This window comes from Gadus chalcogrammus, chromosome 21 (genome assembly GCF_026213295.1).
Source record: "Gadus chalcogrammus isolate NIFS_2021 chromosome 21, NIFS_Gcha_1.0, whole genome shotgun sequence".
Lineage (NCBI taxonomy): Eukaryota > Metazoa > Chordata > Actinopteri > Gadiformes > Gadidae > Gadus > Gadus chalcogrammus.
In genome coordinates this window covers 7,667,130-7,688,886 of record NC_079432.1, presented here as the reverse complement: position 1 = coordinate 7,688,886, position 21,757 = coordinate 7,667,130, and the positions used below count along the sequence as shown (strand labels likewise).

The window sequence follows — 21,757 nt, the reverse complement described above, 5'->3', positions numbered from 1 at the left end:
TAATATATTTCAAAGTTTTGAGCCGTCCAATTTTGAACAAAATCCTCCCGTGTCTTTTTACAACCTTAATTGTTCCACATTCCCCCATTATGGCACCCCATTAGATAGAAATGGGATCAACTTCACTGGACATAACCCAAAGACCACCTGATTGTTTACTGTGCCATGACACTGACCCCTGGTGGAAGGATCCGGCTGTGCTGCTCTTTAAAGCTTGTGAAGTGACCGTTAGCTCCGCTTGGCTCCACCTGTAGTGGATCAATCCATTGCTCTGTCTGCTGCATGATGACCGAGCGATGTGTCTGTGTTGTGTTTCTTCTGCTGTTCATCTCCTTCAGCACCTGTGATAAACATTACTGAGGCGGGCAGTGAGAACGGCCACGAGCCCCACCTAGAGCTGCACTCTGACTCAAAGGTGAGTATCCACAGTAGTACAGTTTAGGTCAGGGGCGAAGAGAGAGAGTGTGTGTGTGCGTGTGTGTGTGTGTGTGTGTGTGTGTGTGAGCGGGCGTGACTTAGGGAGGAAGAGATAGACTAAGAATGTGGATGGATACAGTTGACCTCCTCTCTAGCTTATCTGGTACACAGAACACGGGAGTCCATCCTACCATCGAAGACGTAACTACAAAAGACGTCTTAAAGGACATATGCTTCTTTTGTCAAGTAGTGCTGAGACCAAGTAGTCAAATGTTCTGATATTCTTTCGTCATGCAGGTACTCAAATCAGTATTTGAATGCTTCAGGTTTTTTTAACCAAAAAATACAAACACCAATTACCGGTATATATTTTCCTATTTTCGTTCGGAAAACTTAATGTATGTTTGTACTAAAGTCAGTCCTGTTGTAAAGTATCTGGAGTTATTTCAGCAACTCGGAATAGCTATCATGGCTTCACTATATGATCTTATGAACAGGATTTGGTTGAGACCAACCCTCTGGTGAATAAAGAGGATTCAACCTTTATATAGTCCCCCTTCTCTTACAGGCTCTTGACGCTAACCTAAACTTTGCTCCGACCAGGTTAACTACAACGTTGGGGCTTTTTTCTATTTTGTTGTGTAGAGCGGTAGCATTTTGATACACACCGGATGATGTTGTCGTTATATAATTACAGAAAGTGTGTCTTCCTGCGTGAGACCAACTGATAGACCCAGAATTAGCCACCATGAGATACGGTAGTCTCTCTGGGACCTCATCTAGAGCGGGTCATTGGTGAGCTGTTCAGCAGCTGCTAGCGGTCATTAGACTCTGTCTCTCAAACTATCACCCTGCTCATGGGCCTGACTGTTTGTACTAGTTTAGTTTCCGCAAAAGTGGTCTGATAACCGGCCACTGTTGTACCATGTCATGAAATACATGTCACAATGTAATGCTGTGACTACTCACCTGTGGTGCAGCTTTCGACCCAGGACCCACCAAATATTATGTGTTGCGAATTCTCATTACCAAGTCCGAAAAGTTGGATTATGTATTATCTTTTACATGGTAATGAGGTTAACTAGGCATAGTGTCCTTCAATACGGAATCCCCCTTATCACTCCTCAAACCTCCTAACATAGTGCAACGAAACAGGATGAATCTAATAGGCTTTTAGTGCTCTTTCACCGGGCAGTAGCCCACCGCTGTGCTCACCTCGCTCCTTCTCCCCGCTCCTCCCACCTCCTCCCACCCGCACGGCAGAGCCCACTGCCACCTCCTTCTCTCCCACCCACCAGTGGCACGCCGTGCACCCTGTTCCACACTGCACCCTGTCCTCCGCAGACCTGCTCCGTGGTGCCCTGCTCACCGTGCTCCTCCTGCTGTAGTTTTAAAACCAGAGTGCCGTGTGTGTTTCACTGACTAACGTTGTGTATCTCCTCTTCTTTCCCTCTGTTTTCACCTCCACCACCACCACCACCTCCACTACCCCGCATGGTCCCATTTATATTGAATTTGCAAAACACTGCACACGTATTGATCTCATTTACACGGTGCACTTCCTTCCACACCTTTACTATTGTGTGTGTGGGTGTGTGTGTGTGTGTGTGTTTGTGTGTGTGTGTGGTTCCGGTGTGTCATGACTCAACATCCCGCCCCCCCACCCGTCCCTCCCTTGTTTCCTCCTTCCTCCCTTGTTTACTTTTACCCTTGCTTTCCTCTCGCTCTCGCTCTCTCTCTCTCTCTCGCTCTCGCTCTCTCTCTCTCGCTCCCTTCCTTCTTTGTTTCTCTCAGTCCATTTTCATGTTTCCGCCCTCCTTCTCCTCCTGCTCCTCGCTCTCCTCGCTCCCCCCTTCCCTTGACTCCATCTCCGAGTTTGAGAACGGCCTAACCGACATCTCGGAGGACGAGGGCGCGGCGGAGGACGCCGACGCCCTGCGGGCTCCCTGGGCGCTCCCCTTGAACGCCCTCGTCTCGTCCACCTTCCTGGACCTGTGTCTGCCCGACGGGGACCGCCTCCCGCACACCCACCACCACCACCACCACCACTCTGTTATTTACCCGGTCCCCAGCCACTCCCACACACCCCACTCCCTCAGCCAAGAGGCTTTGAGGGAGGAGCTTACCGGTCAGGCAGCGCCCGTAGCGATCGCAGGGGCCGCTAGTGGGCAGGGCTGGTTCTCTCCCAGGGGTGTGGTTAAATACGTGTCCTTTGTCCTGTGTTTCATGTCCCTTCTGGGCAAGAACGTTAGCGTCGCCGTGCCGGCCGAGACGTTCGCAAGCATTAAAAAGAAAATGGGCATTTTGACAAGCACCTTGTCCAGGATGATAGCGAGTCGAGTGGGAAAATTGACCTCACTTTTCACTACGACCTCAAAATTCATAAGCCAAATCGCTAGCGTTGTGGGTGTGAGACTCGCGATCTCAATGCAGTTTCTGAAATGCCATCTGCCCACCAGGGTCCTTCGTCTGGTCTCTGCAGTACCCAGGCACCCTCTTCTGTCAAACATACCCTCTCTCTCCTCCGGCACCTCCCTCTCCTGTCTCTCCACCCTCTTCTCTCTCGCTGCTCTTCCCTCCATCACCGCCTTCTCCAGGCCTCCGCGGCTCTCCTCCTTCTCGCTGTCCCTCCTGTTTGCATCCCTGCGACGCTACCTTGCTAACCCCTCCCCGTACTTCCTTCCCTGCCTCCTGGTCGCCTTCCTATTGGTCGTCATGCTGACCGCCAGCCAGTCCCTGGGCTTGGCCTTGATCATAGCCACACCCCTTGGGCTGACCCTGTGCTTCCTGGAGAGCATGGCCGCCCGTCAGAGGAGGGCCGTGTTGCCGGTGTTCAGTTCAGACGCGCCAAGCGGCCGCTCCGGGGAGCACAGCAAGCGGTGCCCAAGCCCCACCCGCACTCCTCCCCGCATGAGATACCACGCACACCCAAACACGGAATGGACGCAGGAGATGTGCGACCCTGCAGCGTAGATACACAAACCAACACACACAACCCCGTAACCCATCATCACTGTGTGTGTGTGTGTGTGTGTGTGTGTGTGTGTGTGTGTGTGTGTGTGTGTGTGTGTGTGTGTGTGTGTGTGTGTGTGTGTGTGTGTGTGTGTGTGTGTGTGTGTGTGTGTGTGTGTGTGTGTGTGTGTTGTGTTTTCCCTTCTTTCCCCTCACTCCTTGACCTCCCCCTGCTTTTCACCTGCTTGTCCTGCTTGTAAGTAATGAAGAGGCTGCATTATAGATATGAGTAGAGCTTTTAAACACGGAGACAGACGAGAGAAAAATATTAAATTAAAATACCATAAGGTTTGATACCTGACTTTATATAAAGTTATATTCTAATGTGTGTACATTGTTGTAAAGTAAATGTAGGTGAATATTGAGTTCAAACGTTTTAAACCTAACCTTTTATTCTTATATTGCACTTTATAGATTTGCCGAGTTCGCTTTTGATGCTTGCGTATGCTGTTGAGTATCTTGGCTGCAGAATTCGAAGCCTTTGCTATTAATAGATGAGCATCTACGCCTCACTTTAAAAAACAATAATATACTATAATAGACGTACCATATTCAGTAAGGCACCCTTTGAATTCCTGAAGTATCCAAAAAAAAAATATGCTGTGCATAGTTAAATAGTGTTTGATGCTTAAAGTCGATGCAGTTAAAGGCACTACTGTTATATGTAGTAACAAACAAAGACAAAAACAGTTCAGGGTATGGAAGCCTAAGTATCTTCTGTCAGAAGCGTTTGTGTTGGCAGTGTTATCGGGACAAAATACAATTCTAGAATGCTCTACATTAATTCCACATCCTTGGACAACCGTTATATAAGAGTTAAGTTAATTTGGGTTAAGCTCACGCTTCGCCATCATTAATCTTCACATCACATGGCCAACAGTCAGAGTTCAAATGTCACTGGACCCGATACATCCCCTCCAACGGAGCTACTCAGCCAGAAACGTCATTTCCATTTCACTTTTTATTTTTTTTATTCATGACATTGTCTCTACATTGTCATGACCGCCTACGCCATGGCTACGGTCAAAGGTCGAGGAGGCGGAGTCAAGTACAGGCCACCCCGAAGCTGCTCTCACCCAGGTCTGTGGGGCCAATCCCCCTTCCTTGCAAAAAAAATATTTTCACTGATGAAAAAAGTATTATTTTTCTCTATGTATGAATACTGTTACAGTATAAATTATTGTTTACAAAGATGTCGCTGTATCTGGTTTTTCACAGTATTATTTTAGCATGCTTGTAGTTCTGTGTTCCCATGCATGGTAGAGATAATCTGTTACTCTCTCTGATCAAATGCCATCAGTTACAAGGACCTGAATTGCTGGCCCCTGCCCAGGTTCACATCCCCCCCATCCCACCCCCCCAAATAGGATTACATGTTAGTCTGTCAATCTTCTGTCGTGGGTCACTGGGTCGCTTTTTGTTATTATCCCATCTGTTTCATTAAGAGGTAGAGATGGACAGCTTGTTAAAGACCCAATCTGACGCTATTCAAGTTTAGTTAGCAAAGTTCCAAAAATGGATGTTCTACTATGAAGCGGCATCGTTTCTGTCCCTGCGGGAGCTTCAAATATGATTCGATTTGAATCCAAGATTTGGTCTTTAAGATGAGGGTTTAAAATCGCATGGACGAATGGGTGACCCTGAGCCCAAGGCACCTGTTCATTCCTGTTGGATTTTGGTTCTTACTTTTGGTTGTGTTTTTGTGGCTGCTGCTTATGGGTGTGGGCGGATTCTCTTTTGGTGTTGGTGTGTTGAGGTTTTCTTGTTTGCAGGAACATGGGTACAAAGTGCTGCAATAGCGAATCTGACGCGTGTATGTGTGTTGAGTCTATGTACCCATCTTCCTTCCTTCATCACAGCTCATTTCCTTTGGTCTCACCACATGCCTGCCTGGTGTTTTGAATAACATTTTTTAGGTTTACCACATATTTCACGTATTTGTTTTGCCATTGTATGGAATGGATTGTCATCCATTCCTAGATTTAATTTAAAGTCTTTGGACTTCACATTTTGTGTGTTTTATAGTCCTTATTATTTACAAATCTGCTTATTACTTCACATTTTTCATTTTATTTATATTTTTTTCTCTCCATTGTATTTTGTGGTGTGTGTGTCTTTGCCTTCCAGAGTCCAATGAGAGTGCATGGGCAGAATATTTATGTGAGGCACAGTAATTTGATGTTGGAGGTTGGTACCGGTGAAGTCTGATTGTTTTAACATAGGACCCGTATTGAATGAACTCTGGCGGCACCTACCTGTTACAATCAGAACTACAACCTTCTCTGTACTGTGCAGTACAGGTCCGCTGCCCTCTGGCACTCTCAGGCTCTGTGTGCATGCACTTGTGTTGTGTACTGTGTGCGTTTTCTGTGTGTGTGTCAGGGCTAGACTCAATTCACTTTCTGATCAACTAGTTCCAACGAAACTCCTAATTCCACGCTAATGCGTGGTTTGAAAGGGTAATCTGAATTGACACTAGCCCTCTTGTGTGCGTATGTGCGCGTATACCCGTGTGCAAAGGGCTGGACTTTTGCATGCTCCGTGCGCATGTTGAGTGCCGTTTTTTTACCACCATTTGTCCGTGCCGTGTTTTACCGATTGGTGATTGGTTAATGGGATTTGCTAGGGAGCTGCGTTTTAACCCAACTAACCCTGCCTCCCTAACACAAAAGGCCTCTTCCTGTTTTCTATCTGATTGTGATTGGCTGCCAGTTTGACTTGCAGTTTTATTAACCTTATATATACAACAGCCCCCCTCAGTAGAAAATGGCACCAGAAGTGACGTAAACATACTAAAATATGTTGTTTCATTTCTAATATAGTCAAATCTGCTGGTTATTTTACTACGTAAACATCTAAACACTAGAACGTCATATATACAATACATTTTCTCAATACTGGTAAACAGTTATTTGATATACATCTTCATCTCTTTATAAACAACATTCAAAAACAGCAGTTCCTACAATAAAAATATAGGAACAGAGTCAAGAGATGAAGATAGCTGACTGCTTCTTGGGCCGGTAATAGGGAAAGACTATAACATTAATATGAAATAGTATAACATCCAACCTGTCACTGTTGGTACCATGTTCTGTTAGGGGTCCCAGTTTTACTGTTTTTAAAAAGAAACCAATAATACGAAGAAGCCTGATCTCACTGCAGCACACTCAGACAAACGCACTCAAACACACACAAACACACACAATAGCACTAATGAACCCTGACTGCAGTGAGGTCTGGCGTCCGTCATCCCCTCTTGATTGACAGACTGATGTATCTGTAACCTCCGTTGTCCCCCCCATCCCCATTTATGTCCCTCTTACCTTTTCTCTCATTTTATCCCTTGACCTATGACCCACCCTTCTGTCTCCCCTTCACCTCCCCTTCATCTCCCCATCCCTCCCCATGCCATTTCTCCCCTCCCCACCGTCCACAACACCTTGCCCATCCCACTATAAACATCCCACCCTGACCCTGACCCGCCCCCATCCCTTCCCCCCTCCTACCCCCTCCCTCCCCCACTAGGACCATGATAAGACCCAGGAGGATGTGCTGAGGCACCAGGCTAGCATTAGCCAGCTAAAGCGCTCCTTTATGGAGGCGCCGCCCCCCTCACCTCCTCAACCCAACCAGTGGGAGAAACGCTTCAGCTCCTCCCCAGCCGCCACGCTCCGTGCACAGCACCACCCCCCGGAGCAACCAGCGGTAGGTCTTGATGTAGTCTGGCTGGTGCTCTCTGACCTCGCTGCGTGGAGACGGCCCGTCGACGACGTGGATCACTGGGCTACCCGACAGGGGAAAGAGAACATGTGGAATTTTATGCGTGTGTGTTGGAAAACTAAGTATTTTGATTCGTTTACTTTGTACAATTTATTTGTCCAGATGTCGCTATGTATTTTATCATCTGTGTATCTATGCATCTATCTATCTAGTTGTGTATCTATACATCTAATCTATGTATTTATACATCTATCGATTCACCTATCAACCTATACATCTAACTACCATTGAATCTACACATCCATCTATTGTAGTATCTTTACGCCTCTCTCTTGAGCTACACTGTTTCTTGTTTTGCCGCCTCTATGAGTACATCTAATTGCATCCAGTGTGGATCTCATGGGAGTGTGTCCCTCTCGTCATTACTGCCGTTTCTCGGCCATGCCCCTTGTTGTCTGGCTGGCTTTGATGTCACAAGCTGTTCATGAAAACTTTTTATACTGGAGAGCTTTTCAATGACTTGTGAAAGACCGTTGGTACTCTGACTCCTACTGGGGCCATTGCTTGTCTTTGAAGCTTTTAATGATGGTGAAGAGTGTCGTAGCAGACAAAAGTAGTTTTCTACCTCCCCCATGGTGACTGTGTTGGTCCGCCGATTGGACAAGCAAGGGTCTGTTCATCAATGGCTACATGCTTTCATATTGGCTGTGTTTCACATTCTTTCCCTTAACTATTACAGAATAACGTATTTGTGCTGCTGAGTGCTGCTTTATCATGGCCCGTCTGAACTAATTAACAAGCCTCTACAGTTATGGAACCTAGAGTCTAACTCGAGTTGATGGAGATTTGCTGAATTTTCAAGGGGACAAGGGAGAGATAGAAAATGGGAGCAATCCGCAATCAAGTTTCGGAGCTTTAATTGGAATTGGGCACAACTAATAATATAATTTCGTCTAGCTAGGCAGAGATGTGTGTGTCTGTGTGTATGCTTGCACATTTGTGTTATTAACTCAATAATGCAATAATTCAAAACTCTCTTTCTCACCTCTCACAAAATGGATATTTCTGTTTACTTGTATGACTGTGCTGTAACCGTGTGTCTGTATCTCTCTCTGCATGTGTGTTGCTGTTCTAGAGCCTTGAAGAGGAGATAGCCTTCATTCTTTTCAATAGTGACCCATGCTTTGGTCTTCACTATTCTGCCGTTGCGGCTGCTCGCAGTGAATTTCAGCCAACACTAGACGATGCTCTATCCTCTTATTTCACCACTACTACTATCCTTTCTGCTACCACTACTGCTACAGCTACAACTGCTTCTGTTATGACCACTAATGCCTCTACTACCACTGCTACTGCTGAGTCTGACTCCATCTTCAGTACTCACTCCACGCCACTAGGGGGAGCTCTCGTTACATCACAGCGATCTGCTGCCGAGGTGCCAGTAATGTCAGCACTAAGCATTTTGGGTCAATTTACTTCTCATTCGACCTAATGATGCACAGTGCTTGGCTAAGCTTAGTGCCAATTTTGTAATTGGGTTGAATTGTATTTTGATGTACAATAAGTAAAAACGCTCCATGAATTGGTTTAATGGTACGTAAAATGACTCAAAGACTTGAATAGCTTAATACTTTATGATACGCTCATACTTTTAGACCTGTTGAAGATGGATCTCTGTTGCCTGCTCCGAATGCCGGACCACTTCGTTCATTTTCCCTCCTTCTGGGAAAATGTGTTGTTTGATATATTTGTGGATGCAAACTGACCCTTTAGAAGGCATTCTAATCAGTCATGGATGCTTGTGAATGATAAGGATCATTTTTTGTGTTTGATTATGAACGGTCGGGTACTTGAGGATGATGCTATCCAAAAATATCTGCACTACACATTATTCAGACAATCCATTTTTGACTTCTTCCATCTTGTCCACAAGGTACCAGTGACCTACAAAGACTGTTTGAAGCCTCTGTCGAGGACCGTATGTGATCCATCACCCACCCTGTACTGAAGCTTAATGTCCCAGTCGGCACTGGCTGGTTGTTGGAAAACTTTTGACAGTCCACTGTCATCCTATCCTAATGATGAGATGGAAAGAGTCTGCGCTGAACTGTCTAAATAACCCATAATCCTCTAATGATCTCCTCAGTGTTATGTTTTCTGTGAACTTTACAGATAACATTTCTCCAATGTTATCGCCATGTGACTAATGGACCTCTGTTATCTTGCACTCTCCTTCCCTTTCTTTTGTATTATTCTGCCGCCTGCTGTTCAGAGTATGCACAAACTTTGACAAGTCAAGAAATATGATCAAGCAACTTGTATTCTATTGCATATAGTGAACAGAATGTCGAAATTGTAACGTGACAATTTGACATTTGGCTATTGCCCAATTAGAGCGCCCAGTTCACTGGCCCGTGGTTTTCGGCGTAACCACAACCAGTGCTTGGATGTTGAAATGTGTTGCAGAGGACATTCTAGCTGACTGTTGTTTTTCCGCGGTATTTACTTGTCGTTTTTTTGTTACACAGGCCAGTGTCCCAACAGAGGTTTCCGCAGCCGATAACAACAGCTTCCCTGATACCAAAGAGCCTGGAAAGGTGGCCCTAACCGCTTTTTAACCTCTTTTAGTTCAGTCCCTTCCTCGCTGCCCTTTTCCATCCATGCTCTATTGAACTTTCTTCACTTTTCAATTTAAATCCATACATTTTGTATCTCCTTCAACTGAATCTGGCCGCATCTCTTTCTCCTGTAATCGTCCTCTTCATTCCAGCTGTTTCCATGGGCAGAATTGTCCACTTCTCATCTTTTTTTGTCTTCGTTCATCCTTTTTTTCAACGTTGATCAATTTAAGTTAGTTGTTTTGTGTCTGATTGCTTTAAGGGTTATTTGTTTTGTTATTTTTTAAGTTCTGTTTTCATGCGTTTGTGGTTTTTTTTCCTCTGTGTGTTGTGTTCTGGTGTGTGTCTTCATGTGTGCGCACACTTCTGTGTGTGTGTGTGTGTCTCTGTGCGTGCGTGTGTGTGTGTGTGTGTATGTTTTTATAGACGGCCCAAGTTGAAATAGAAGAGACTCATGTCATCCAGGAGGTTTCCAAGGAAACCAAGCCTGCTACGGTCACAGTGACTGTTAGCCCCTCCCCCGACGCACCAGAAGGTGTGGCTTTGCAGCCGGAGGTCAGGGAGCAGGATGTTGTGGTCGTGGTGGAAGAGGCCTCGGACACGGCCACCAGGGCTCGGCAAGAGAGCGTTTCGTCCGAGAGCGAGAGCGACGAGGAGGCGGAGTATCAGCCCAACCTGCCGTCGCCCATCTCTCACACGCTCATACCCGAGGAGAAGGAGGAGGAGGTAGAGGAGGTGGAGAGGGAGGAACAGGGAGAGCAGGAGAAGGGTGTTGAGCCCGCCCCCATTACCAAAGAGACCGCTCCCCATCCCATCGAAGCCAGCCAATCCGCTCAGGATGTTGAGGAGAGGGAGAACGGGGCCGAGGAAGAGAAAGGGGAGACGGACGACAGCACCGAAGATCCCATGATGACACCAGACGAAGTCCCCAACGGCCACGCCCTCCCTGAGGAGGAAGTCCCCGGAATGGCTGCTTTGGCCGAGGAAGAGGAGGCTAAAGTAAACGGAGAGTCCCCGATGGCTGTCTCAGAGCCCCGCCCCCAGGTTATTTGTTGCTCCGAGGTAATTAATCCTTTGGGCCAATCGTGGCACATCGCTGACCTTTTGGTCCCGCCTACCAACCCTAGACATGCCCATTATCCCTGCATCCCGCAGCCATCGACCCCTCCTGCTCAGTTACATCCCACACCCACGTCTCCTATCCCCTGTACAGTTCGTAGCGCCCCAAGCTCATGTCTTAATCTAAAGGAGGGGTGCTGCTTTGAGACATATTTACCATCCTGTACACCTAGTTCATATAGGGAATAGATAAAATGTGGAAACGCCGATTTGATAGCGCAAACGGAGCCTTGAACCTCTCTGTCTGCTCAAGGCTGTAGCCATCAAAGCGACTCCCCCTCAAGGCATAGAGATCAGATGATCGTCCCCGTCCCGTCCTGAAGACGTCAGTCCCCTAGTGTTGTGACTGTTAGCGGTAGCCCCCTGCTGTGTTGGTGGATGTGACCATGGACCATCCACATAAACCCTTTGAGTTGACCATCTCATTTTTATGTGCATCTTCCCAGTCCAATCCCATAGCGTGCCGTGTGGCCAGCTCCAGCTCCATTTCTACGTTTCATTCACACACCTTTTTGTTTTCATGTGATGGGAGGGGAATTTGTCATGCGGCCTATCATGCAGTTCAAATGCTTTTGAGTGCATCAATGCTCTGCATGCAATACTCTTTCATCCTTACTGCGTGTGGGCGTGCGTGTGTCTGTCTGTCTGTCTGTATTTGCCCTCATTTAATCTTTGCCAGTGATGAGTCATTTGACATTGGTGTCTTTAATTGGTCTCTATGGCAACAGCATGGTAAAAAAACTAAAATGAAAAAGATCCCACACTGCCAAACATTTCTGACTGGGGCACCGGTGTCTTGATGTGAGAGTCACCTTCTGCACGCTATTTACATGGCCGAGCTCGTTGAGTTTGCATGTGATTTGCGTGGGCGTGATTCTGGGTCCGTGTCGGGTGTTTAGGCTCCTCCTTCCGTGTGCTGTGATTTGCTTCCGCACGGTGACTGCCCGTGTGCATGTGTTTTCCTTAGCCGTGTCCTGTGAGCTTTACACACACGTGGTTCTGTGTTCGGCGTTGTGACGTGAGTGAGGCCTTCTTGCATGCTGCCGGGTTCACGTCGCAATGTTGTTTGTGTCACCGTGTTTATTGCATGTGTCAGTGGAAGGTGCATGGGTTGTTCCTGAATGCATGATTCACGGGGGTGGGCGATCTGAATACATGTGCATGAATCTGGCTGGGTGTAGTGCATGTATGCTGGCTGTGTCTGTGTTTTACCCCACTGGGGTCAAAAAGTCGTACGATGGTTAATAAATGTAAATTGCTTCTAGGATGCGCCCATGATGAAGTCTGTCTCGCGATCATATCCTCATTGCTTTTCCGCTTTATTGCGCTTGTTGTGTTGAAAGCAATTCTGAGCCCATCTGTGCACGTGGGTGTCGTGCCACAACCCTCCTGCCTGTGTGCACTCGGGTGGCAGCCTAACCTCCCCCACCTGGCCTCTCTCCCCCGCAGCCTCCGGTGGTGAAGACCGAGATGGTGACCATATCCGACACCTTCGCCGCCCAGAAGACCCACATCACCACGAAGGAAGTGCCCATTGTGCACACGGAAACCAAGACCATCACTTACGAGGCAGCACAGGTGCACGACGCATGCACACGGATGCAGGCAGACACATGCACACACACTGACTGTTGAGTCAGCCTGTCTGATTGATTGGATTTTAATAGCGTTTGTGTAATGAGTTTTGTACGCCAATGAACCTATCACCAATAGGTTTGCTGGTGAACCGTTCATCATTTGCCATTCTGTGTGTTATTTAAAGTTGGATAACAACGGAGAGGGGGATCCTGGAGTTCTGATGACGGCCCAGACCATCACATCTGAATCTCTGTGTACAACCACGACCACACACATAACCAAGGTCACACACACACACACAAACGAGTTTCCTCCATACACCCGTCATGTGCGGCATTACATTAAGTGCTTCGTATTTGTCTGTTTATATTTTGGCATCGCTTATTTATCTTGGCGTCAGGGTTGCACGGCCGATTCAGCCTAGAATATTCAGCTTCTCCATGTGCACGTGTCTCCCGCAGACGCTGAAGGGCGGCCTATCGGAGACGAGGATCGAGAAGCGCATCGTCATCACCGGGGACTCTGACATAGACCATGATCAGGTGAGCTGTTAGCCGGCATAGGAGTGGACGCCGTAGCAGTCAATCATCATGGGACCATCAACAGCGCTCGCTCCGCCAGCCAGCACATCGAGCCAGTTGTAGAGGCCCCTCCCCCCCCCCCCCCGCCTCTGGGTTTAATTAACCTCACCTTCACCACCACCCATCTAGCAAGACCCATTTTCCAGCTCCATCAACTCCTTAACTACCATTGGTTGTTTGTGAACACACTTCTTGTTCCTCTGTCTGCTCTCCTTCTAATCCTGTAATGATTAGAAGACTTTTTTAGTTGGCTGTACTTTACTGAGAGGGTTAATAGGAGGACTGTGATGTAAGTCTGTGTCGGTGAGGTCATGCTGACTGGCCCGCCTCTTCTTCCTGTTGTCTGGACTCACTCAATAACAGTGTTGGCCAATGCTCAACCTATTTGTGATCCAAATATCCTGTTTTTCATGGCAAAGTTGGAAGGTCATATTTGGATCAGAGCATTGTGTCTTTTATTTCTTTGTTGTGTTTTTCTCCCTCCCCCCAATATGTGATGTCAGACATGTTTCGAGCTATGTGGCATCCCATAGTTTCTTAAGAAATGAAATGGGGGAAAAACACAAACCTTTGACACTAAATCCAGCACTTTCTTTGTTTTTTGCGTTTAGCCTCTGTCTCATTTATTATTTCATTCTCCCCCTTCCTTTCCCTCCACCCCATCACCCATTGCCTGCCCTGCTCGCTGCCCCCACCGTGTGGTTGCCCCATGGTACTGCAGGCTCTGGCCCAAGCCATTAAGGAGGCCAAAGAACAGCACCCTGACATGTCAGTCACCAGAGTGGTGGTTCATAAGGAAACTGAGTTGGCTGAGGAGGACGAGTGACTGAAGGTAACAAACAGAAACAAACAATTCATTATGTATAGGGAACGCTAAGGGTTATCGGTCTGGTTTCTACAGAACGGGTTTGTGGTGAGAGGAATGGGACCGTTATGCAAAAGGAGTTAACAGGAGGGAGAAGTTTGGGGTACTTTTAATGACCCAAAAGTCGGCCATTTACTTTTAACGACCCAAAAGTGACACTCAGAACACAGTAGTGTGTCACTCCTTCTACCAGGATTTACTGTGTTTAAAAGTTTGAAATCTGACACAGTTGTCCCAGTTTCAGAGGCAAAAACAGCCAAAAGTCCTTCTATGCCCATGCATGCAGAAACCTTATTACTAGTGCAAAACCGTGATGGTTCACTCATAGTACTGGAGATTAACCTTTTGAGTGTCCTCCTTCACCATATGACTCAGTTAACTAGTTGTTGACTGCGTTCTAATAGCTTGTGTTCACTCTCACCCCTCTTCACCCGATGCAGAGCTGAAGGACCCCTGAAATGGTTTCCACGTTTAACCACCCTGTTCACCCCATGATAACCCAACCTTGACCCATTTGAAGAGGAGGAGGAGGAGGAGGGGGAGTGGCAAGAGGACGAGTAGCAAGGGCCATAGGAGAGGAAGAGGAGGAGGGGAGAAGGAGTCCTTTTTCTGTTTGTCTTTGGTGCTTCAAAAGTCCCTCACTCCCTCACAAAAGTCAAAGGAAAGAAATATCCTCACACTTTCTGAAGGAAAAAAAAGAACCACTTTGTTAGCATAACATTTGTAGCGTGTTTTTATTCCAATTGTTTTAATAGTGCTTTTTTTTTTTCTCTTCAATTTGTATGCTTTCGCAAAAGAGAACATAAATCCTTGGAGAAGCTGATACCATGTCTGATAGGAGGTGTGATGGTAGTATTTCAACCAGTACTGTAATCTGGAGTATCCCATAAACTGGTTACGCAGGACCAAATATACGCAGACTAATGTACTTTTAGACTAATTACACCAAAGCGATCTGCATCGTGCTGTTATCAGCACATGGTATTAGTCGTTTCCCATCATTTAAAAACATTTAACAAATACAAAACATCCCTCTCATATTCCATCTCTGGCTATTTCTCGTGACAGTGGAGCTAGGAACTAAAACATGGATTGAAATAGTCTTCGTGGGGAGATGGCTAATTCTGCAGGAGGAATGGCAGACCGGTCTTGACCCGTTATATCTAGGATCCAAGTGTTTTCGTCATGTTCCATTTTGCCAGGCATTTGTGTCAAGGGAATGGTGGTGTCCATTTGGTTTGCATTAGTCATAAGCAGCCGCTATAGAAAGGGAGCTGTAATTGAAATATTCACAGTAACACCACTACCCCTCTTTGCTGTAACGTCGTCATCCACATTCCCACGTCGGTGACTTGTGCTGAAAGCCAGTTTGTTTTTAAATGTATCTTCGTTTTTTATTACCATTTGAGATGTTATAAAAACCTGTTTACTATGGAAATTATTTTAAAGACCGTTATACACCAGCCAATCTGAACTTGGTTTCAAAACAAATTCATCCTTGGAATCCAAATGGTGCATGACACAGTTAAGGGAGACACTATTTTTTTAAAACCCGTTTTCCGTCTGCAGGTCAAATATTGGTTAGGTTGGTTTCACGGTAAATAAAACATATTTATCCGTCATTATTGATAAATGGGAGTAGCACAACAACATTCAGTTGATGTGGTTCTCGATCGTGCTACGAACTTAGGCTCCTTCGGTTCTTGTAGTAATTGTTCGGTTCAAACGTGTTTTTGTTGTGCCGCGGGGAGAAGAGATAGCTGGCGTGTTGAGCGATTAATTAGGCTTCATCGATTAGTTCGGGTTCATCGATTGGTTCGGGGTCATCGTTGAGGTACCGCTTGATTGGTTGCAAAGCACATGGGCAGTTAAGCTGTTCTGAATCCTGGATAAATACTGGGTTGTCATACACACACAGGCGTTGAGGTACGGTAGTGAAACGAAAAACGGGCATTTTTTATAATATGCATATTACAACATGCGACGGGACCAAAATATTGCAACAGCAAACGTAACTGGACTTGACAAAATTATTTTTCCTTGTGTGTGTTTACTGTATCTCTACAACGAGGCGCCTGGTGTGGTGCGCTATTGGCCCTCACTATAATCTGTAAAAGTTAAAACCAAAAGCTCGGAAGGATCTTTGAAGCGCATGTTTGGCCGTGGAGATGCGAGAAACTGGCTGTACTGATGAGAGACTAACGGGGAGACTAAGTGAACACGTGTCGGGATTTGTAGAGCTCCCATCTGGGCTAGACCTCAGATGTTATGTTTGATGTGCAGTCTGGAGGATTGAGGGAGAAAGTTGTGAGAATTACAATCGCATTCACCTCCCATATTTTGTAGCCTTTTTGACCGGTTCTGGTGCAAGTGCTGTGTTCCAGCAAGGCACCGCAATACAAAACAACTGTAAAAAGATCTGATTATAAGAACGATTGCCCAGGACTGTTTGACCTTGTTCTTTTCAGCCCCAATAAGACCTCCGTCAACATCTATATTCTGGTGTTTACGTGGACGAACATGAATCTAGTGGGGTGGATGTAAACAAGCTTTGCATCTGTTCAGAACTTTGGTCTCTGTTGCCAAGCAAAACGTTATGCAGAGAAGTGAACGGATTTGGTGTGACTTATCCAAATGTTTTGGTTTTCCATTTCATTATTTTTTTTTTGTATTGTATTTTTTATTTGAGGCGATACATTTAGCCAGCTTCTATTGACCACCGTACTCTTTCAATGCTACTAAAATACAGATTTAACTATCGAGATAATTCAATGAAGCCAACATGGTACTCTATTGGGAGACGCCGGTCTGAATACTACTATGCAGTTATATGACATTCCAGAGGGTGGGTCACCTGGTCGACCCTCTCAACAACAAAACCATTTCCAAAAGCATCGCTTACTAAAAAAATGATTTCAACTTCAATGTAATTTTCTATTTGTATTTTTTTTCTTCCATTTTAATTGAATGTCTTTTCTCTGTGAACCTGTTGCGTCTGACACTTGGCCCTCGGTATACTCTCTTTGATATCTCTTTATATATTTTAGAGTGATTTCATTTTCTTTCTTCTGCGTGTGTGTGTGTGGAAGGTTTAAAGAAAAGAAACACACAAATATGATTCACATCATTGGGGTCCTCTTCCAGGAGCATAGCTCATTGACTGGATTCCCAGGGGCGTTGGCATGCTGTATCTGGACCCAGAGCTCAGGATCCCTGTTCTCTGGAGGTTGGTCTTCCTAGATATATGTACTCATTTGAACACAATGGATCTTTTAGTGTTGGAGATACCACTTAATTGATATTTGTTTTGTTTTAACCAAAAGCCGTAAAAAGAACCTTGGACTAAATGATGGATTCGCCCCCTAGTCCATCTTGAGCAACCGATTATCGTCTTACCACGGAAATGCTCATTACCACCTTGAACATTGTCTTATTTCTCTGTAGGCTTATTTATTTCTGGCTTCAAGAACAAAAGCAACCAGGATAGAAAACTTTTTTCAAATGTTTCAGGTACCCGCTAAATGTAATGAACGCATGGGCAGTTAATTAGTTGAATTACACAAGTAAGATTGGTGTATCACTATTTAACCATGTTTTAACTTGACCTGTGTAACTGCATAAGTACATTATTTTGGAAGAGCAAACCCCTCCATCAGTTGTGCCCAGTTGTGGGCCATCAGGCACTGGAGCTTCCTTAGAAGAGCCCCTCCCTCGATTCTCTCTTAGCCAACCAATGACCACCAATAGTTTCACTTATGAGCAGCTTGATATTAAAATGTGTCGTGCACATCCCTTCACAGCCACCCCTGTCTTGTGTAACACTGTTTAAATAAAGGATTGTTATACTCTGAAGAAAGTGTTTTCATCAATTTGTTTTTCACAACACCTCATTCTGTTATTATTCTTTCTGCCAATAAGGCCCCTTTTTAGTGTTATAAAAATGGCTAAATCCATTTTTTTAATGTTTTCTTCTACATAATTTTAATTTTAATCGAACACCTAATAACAACGGAACAGTGGCTAACACAATATTATCGCCATTTAATCATAAAATGGTGACTCTGGGATGTAAGGAGCTAGAGGTAGGAGTTGAATTGTTGATAGGGTTTATTTAATTTAATATTAAAACATTGCCACTTGCTTCCCAAAGGTGCTTTCCAGTCCTGTAACATGTATTTGCCATTCTGCTGTGCCACAGCTCCGAAGCCGACTATATTCCCGCTACCTACAACACCACAGCAATGACCTTCTGAAAACGATAAGTGAAGCCATTCGTTTCGTTAGTTGGAGTCTTGTTGTGCTGTGTAGCTGTATTGCGACCAGGCGCTCCTCCGCTTGGCCGACGCAGTGTCGTGAAGTGGCCTGAAGATGGCGCCCCTGTCCTGCGGAAACACCGACAGCTCGTCCACTGGAGAGGAATGAAAAGAGGTGCGCCGCGTGTGGGTAAATAAAGACGACTGACGAAAGTAATTGCTTTCTTAAAAACCGTATCGATTTATTAACACAAGTTGTTTGCTATTATAGCAGATAATGATGACTCGAGGGATGACTTGAAAGAGGGAAATGGTGTTTTTCTTTTGGGGGGGGGGGGGGGGGTTGCTCTATACCTCAGCCAGAATGAGATGAGACGTCAGAAATGTAAAGTGAAAATGTCTGTAGGTAATCCAAGGGACAACCCACACGAATCACAACACGTACGCCTACAGCTCCAGGTTTAGAATAAACATTTATATTTAAATCCGGCAGAGGGGGTGGTATATGGAAGTAGGCCTATATTTATGACGCAGCCCTCCTGTTATCCTTTGAACGCATAGTTCTGTCCAACAGTGGAACTTTAAACTTTTAAAGTCTGACCTTTTGTCGGTTTGACGATCTCTAGAGAGCCTATTTATTTTGGGAGCCTAACTTTCCCATTCCGATTGACACATTGGTGAAAACAAAGATTAGGTCTACCTGTTTTTTGTAGATGGTATACTATCGGACTAGGTGACGTTATAAATTGATAGGGGATGTGTCTACTTAATGTTTATTTTGAATCACAAATGTTTATATACAGTTGTTTACATAAACTTTAAATTCCTGCCTGGACTGTGATGTAATTTATCATTGCTGCTATAGATGATCTTGGACTATTGTTTTCTGTGTATCCCATATGCTTGAAATGTTTTCCTTCGCTGCTGTACCAAAAACGGCCCCTAGGAGGACGTTAACGTTTTCTAACGTTAATGTCTCACACAGGATCAAGGTGTCATCTCAAAGGAATGGTTTCAACTTGTGGAAAAACATGAGCAACGTGTCTAGAACCTGACAACATGCTTACCTTGTCCTAGTTTCCACCAAATGTAGACTATCAATTGACACAGTAGCAGGCAGACAGATACGAACAGCACAAGGCCTAGAAAAGCGAAGGGCATAGAGCCGTCTGTCTGGCCGACTGTTTGTCGGAGCAGTAGGGTCAGATCGACCAGTGGACCACTCAGCACCTTCATGCTTTGCCTGACGAGAAAGTAAAAAAAAAAAAAGCTGTGATTTAGTAGTAGGAGTGAGAGTGAGGGAGAGAGGAACACACAGCACAGATCTCCTTTACTGTTTTACAGGACACAATATACTAGATGAGCCGGTAAACATGCTAGTAAAAAATACACGTCAGTTTGAATTCATTAAATAAAGTGAAAAACATGAAAGGATAGATGATGAAAAAGAAGGAGAGAAAATCAATAGTGGTGGAAAGACGAAAAGGATGAGAATCAGAAGAAGAGCGAGAGAGGATGATGAAAAGGACGAGTGTTTTGATGTTATTTGGTTAACAAAATTTGATGAAAATAGAGTAAAAAGTTCCCCCACCAAACTTTAGAGGGTTAAGAGGGCCGAGACTAATGCTTGGGTGGAAATACAATTCTAAAAGTGTACTCCTAATAGCTTGTTTCGGCTTGCTACAGCTAAAAGCTAAAATAACGTCCTAGCTGGTTTTCAGATGAGGTTATATGGAAAGTGACTCCACAAAAAGGCCCAGAAAGCTACCAAATATCCTGCGGGTAGTCAGAAGGAAAACAGATTTAAAAGCAATGTCAACTTACCTTCTCTGACGCTGGTCAGTTGCAGGTTATCAAAGGTGATTTAAAAATAAGCTTGTATTGCAGATGGTGCACAAATGTCCTCAGCTTACTTCATCCGCCTTTGAAACGATGAAATCATCCACTCTTTGATTTGAATTCACTCAGGATTTCAATGTGAGGTTATTGACCGTGACTCTAGCACATGAGAGCACAATCTAGTCTATGAGTCAGGTTCTAATAAACTGTTGAAAGCAGCCTTCATCTTCCATTCTCCCGGTGAAAGTCCAACAGGTTGAGTTTCAGTGCTCGGGGCGGCCAAAATCAGCAACCAAATACCCCAAATAGTAATTAACCTCCATGGAACACTGGAGGGTAAAACAGTACAACCCTTATGCCTCTTTCTCTTTCAATCCAGAAGTGAGTGTTCAACCCCTGTGTCGTTCTGGGGCGTAATCAAGAAAGTGTCTCTGTCTTTTCACTCGCTAAGTTGTGTCTGTGTGGTTTCTCTCTGATAGAAACACAACAGTGGCTCTGGCTGGTCGATTTAAATGACCTTTGTTCTCTTACAACAGTTCAACCTTGTGATTGCTAAGAAGATTAACACACACACACACACACACACACACACACACACACACACACACACACACACACACACACACACACACACACACACACACACACACACACACACACACACACACACACACACACACCGTACTTGGTCTTACTTTATTCTGATTTTGTGTGTGTTTTGGCGCCAGGGTAGTCTGACATTAGTTGAACCTTAACCCCCCCACATACCAAACACACACTTACAACCCACACATACACACACTAATAACCCATATACATACATACACACACCACTAACAAACGGCAACATGCACACACACACACCTCTTTAACTGCCATTTAATGTGCACATTTCCATACACCCATGCACTTTGTAACTGCGTATCTGTCATTTTCAACCCATCTCTCCAGCATTGTTAATACATATGTAACCTTTTAGAGTCTCTCTCCAACTGTTCATCTAGCCTGGCATCTCTCTCTCTCTCTCTCTCTCTCTCTCTCTCTCTCTCTCTCTCTCTCTCTCTCTCTCTCTCTCTCTCTCCATTTCCTGTTTCCTGTTTCTTGCAGTTTGATAGTTGATGGGTCAGACTCCACTCTAAAAGTTGGGGACTTAAAGACTTCCACCACAGCATCCAACTCCTCCAAGTAAATAAATTGAAGACCACTTGATAACCGCTTTTTACTCCTCTTTTATTAACCCTTTCCTCGGCTCCTCTCTGAACTCTAGTGTGAGTGCACCCTGCCCTCACCCTAGGCCATCTGGCCGTGGCCGTTTTCACACCTAACCGTGCTCAACTGGTCCCATTGTTCTCTGGCCTACACTCACACTAGGCCATCTGGCCATGGCCGTTGGCCGTCGCAAATGTGGCCTGGCCACGGTAGGCTCTTGTACATACGTCATCACGTCGTAACACATCATCACCAAGCGTCCGCTGCATGGACCATAATAAAGTCTGCTGCCAGTCAGAGTTTTAACAACAATGGACAACAACACAGAGAACACAGTTCGCACTTTGCTGAGTCTGTTGCTTATTTGGAGCTCAGATAGAGCCCACTCTCACTGCTGGTTTTTTCGAGTACGCAAACAAGCGTAAACATCCCTTGACGCCATGTTTACCGTTAACTTTATTATGTCCATGGTCGTGGCATGGACTATACGTAATCCAGCTCAGGTTGCGTAGCCGTGCGTGTGAGCGTGTCGGCTCATTAGCA

General features: G+C 45.3%; 1 protein-coding gene and 1 long non-coding RNA gene across 4 annotated transcripts in view; one reads left to right on the top strand and one right to left on the bottom strand.

The window, feature by feature from the left end:
- Positions 1-17,785, top strand: part of epb41l2 (erythrocyte membrane protein band 4.1 like 2) — a 45,369-nt gene extending 27,584 nt beyond the window's left edge. The window contains exons 14-23 of one of the 3 annotated variants that reach the window (XM_056581855.1): positions 339-415; positions 5,557-5,616; positions 6,958-7,137; positions 9,681-9,749; positions 10,197-10,832; positions 12,339-12,467; positions 12,652-12,750; positions 12,929-13,009; positions 13,770-13,880; positions 14,354-17,785. In XM_056581855.1, the coding sequence (XP_056437830.1) occupies positions 339-415; positions 5,557-5,616; positions 6,958-7,137; positions 9,681-9,749; positions 10,197-10,832; positions 12,339-12,467; positions 12,652-12,750; positions 12,929-13,009; positions 13,770-13,874 (1,436 nt within the window). In that variant the 3' untranslated portion in view covers positions 13,875-13,880; positions 14,354-17,785. The remainder of the gene's footprint in view (positions 1-338; positions 416-5,556; positions 5,617-6,957; positions 7,138-9,680; positions 9,750-10,196; positions 10,833-12,338; positions 12,468-12,651; positions 12,751-12,928; positions 13,010-13,769; positions 13,881-14,353) is intronic. The other 2 variants (XM_056581856.1, XM_056581857.1) reach the window with 2 other exon arrangements.
- Positions 17,758-20,493, bottom strand: LOC130374879 (uncharacterized). The gene is made up of 3 exons (XR_008893688.1): positions 19,991-20,493; positions 19,234-19,409; positions 17,758-18,321 (listed from the first exon to the last, which is right to left on the bottom strand). It is a non-coding gene; the product is annotated as an uncharacterized LOC130374879 (long non-coding RNA).
- Positions 20,494-21,757: the final 1,264 nt, after the last annotated feature.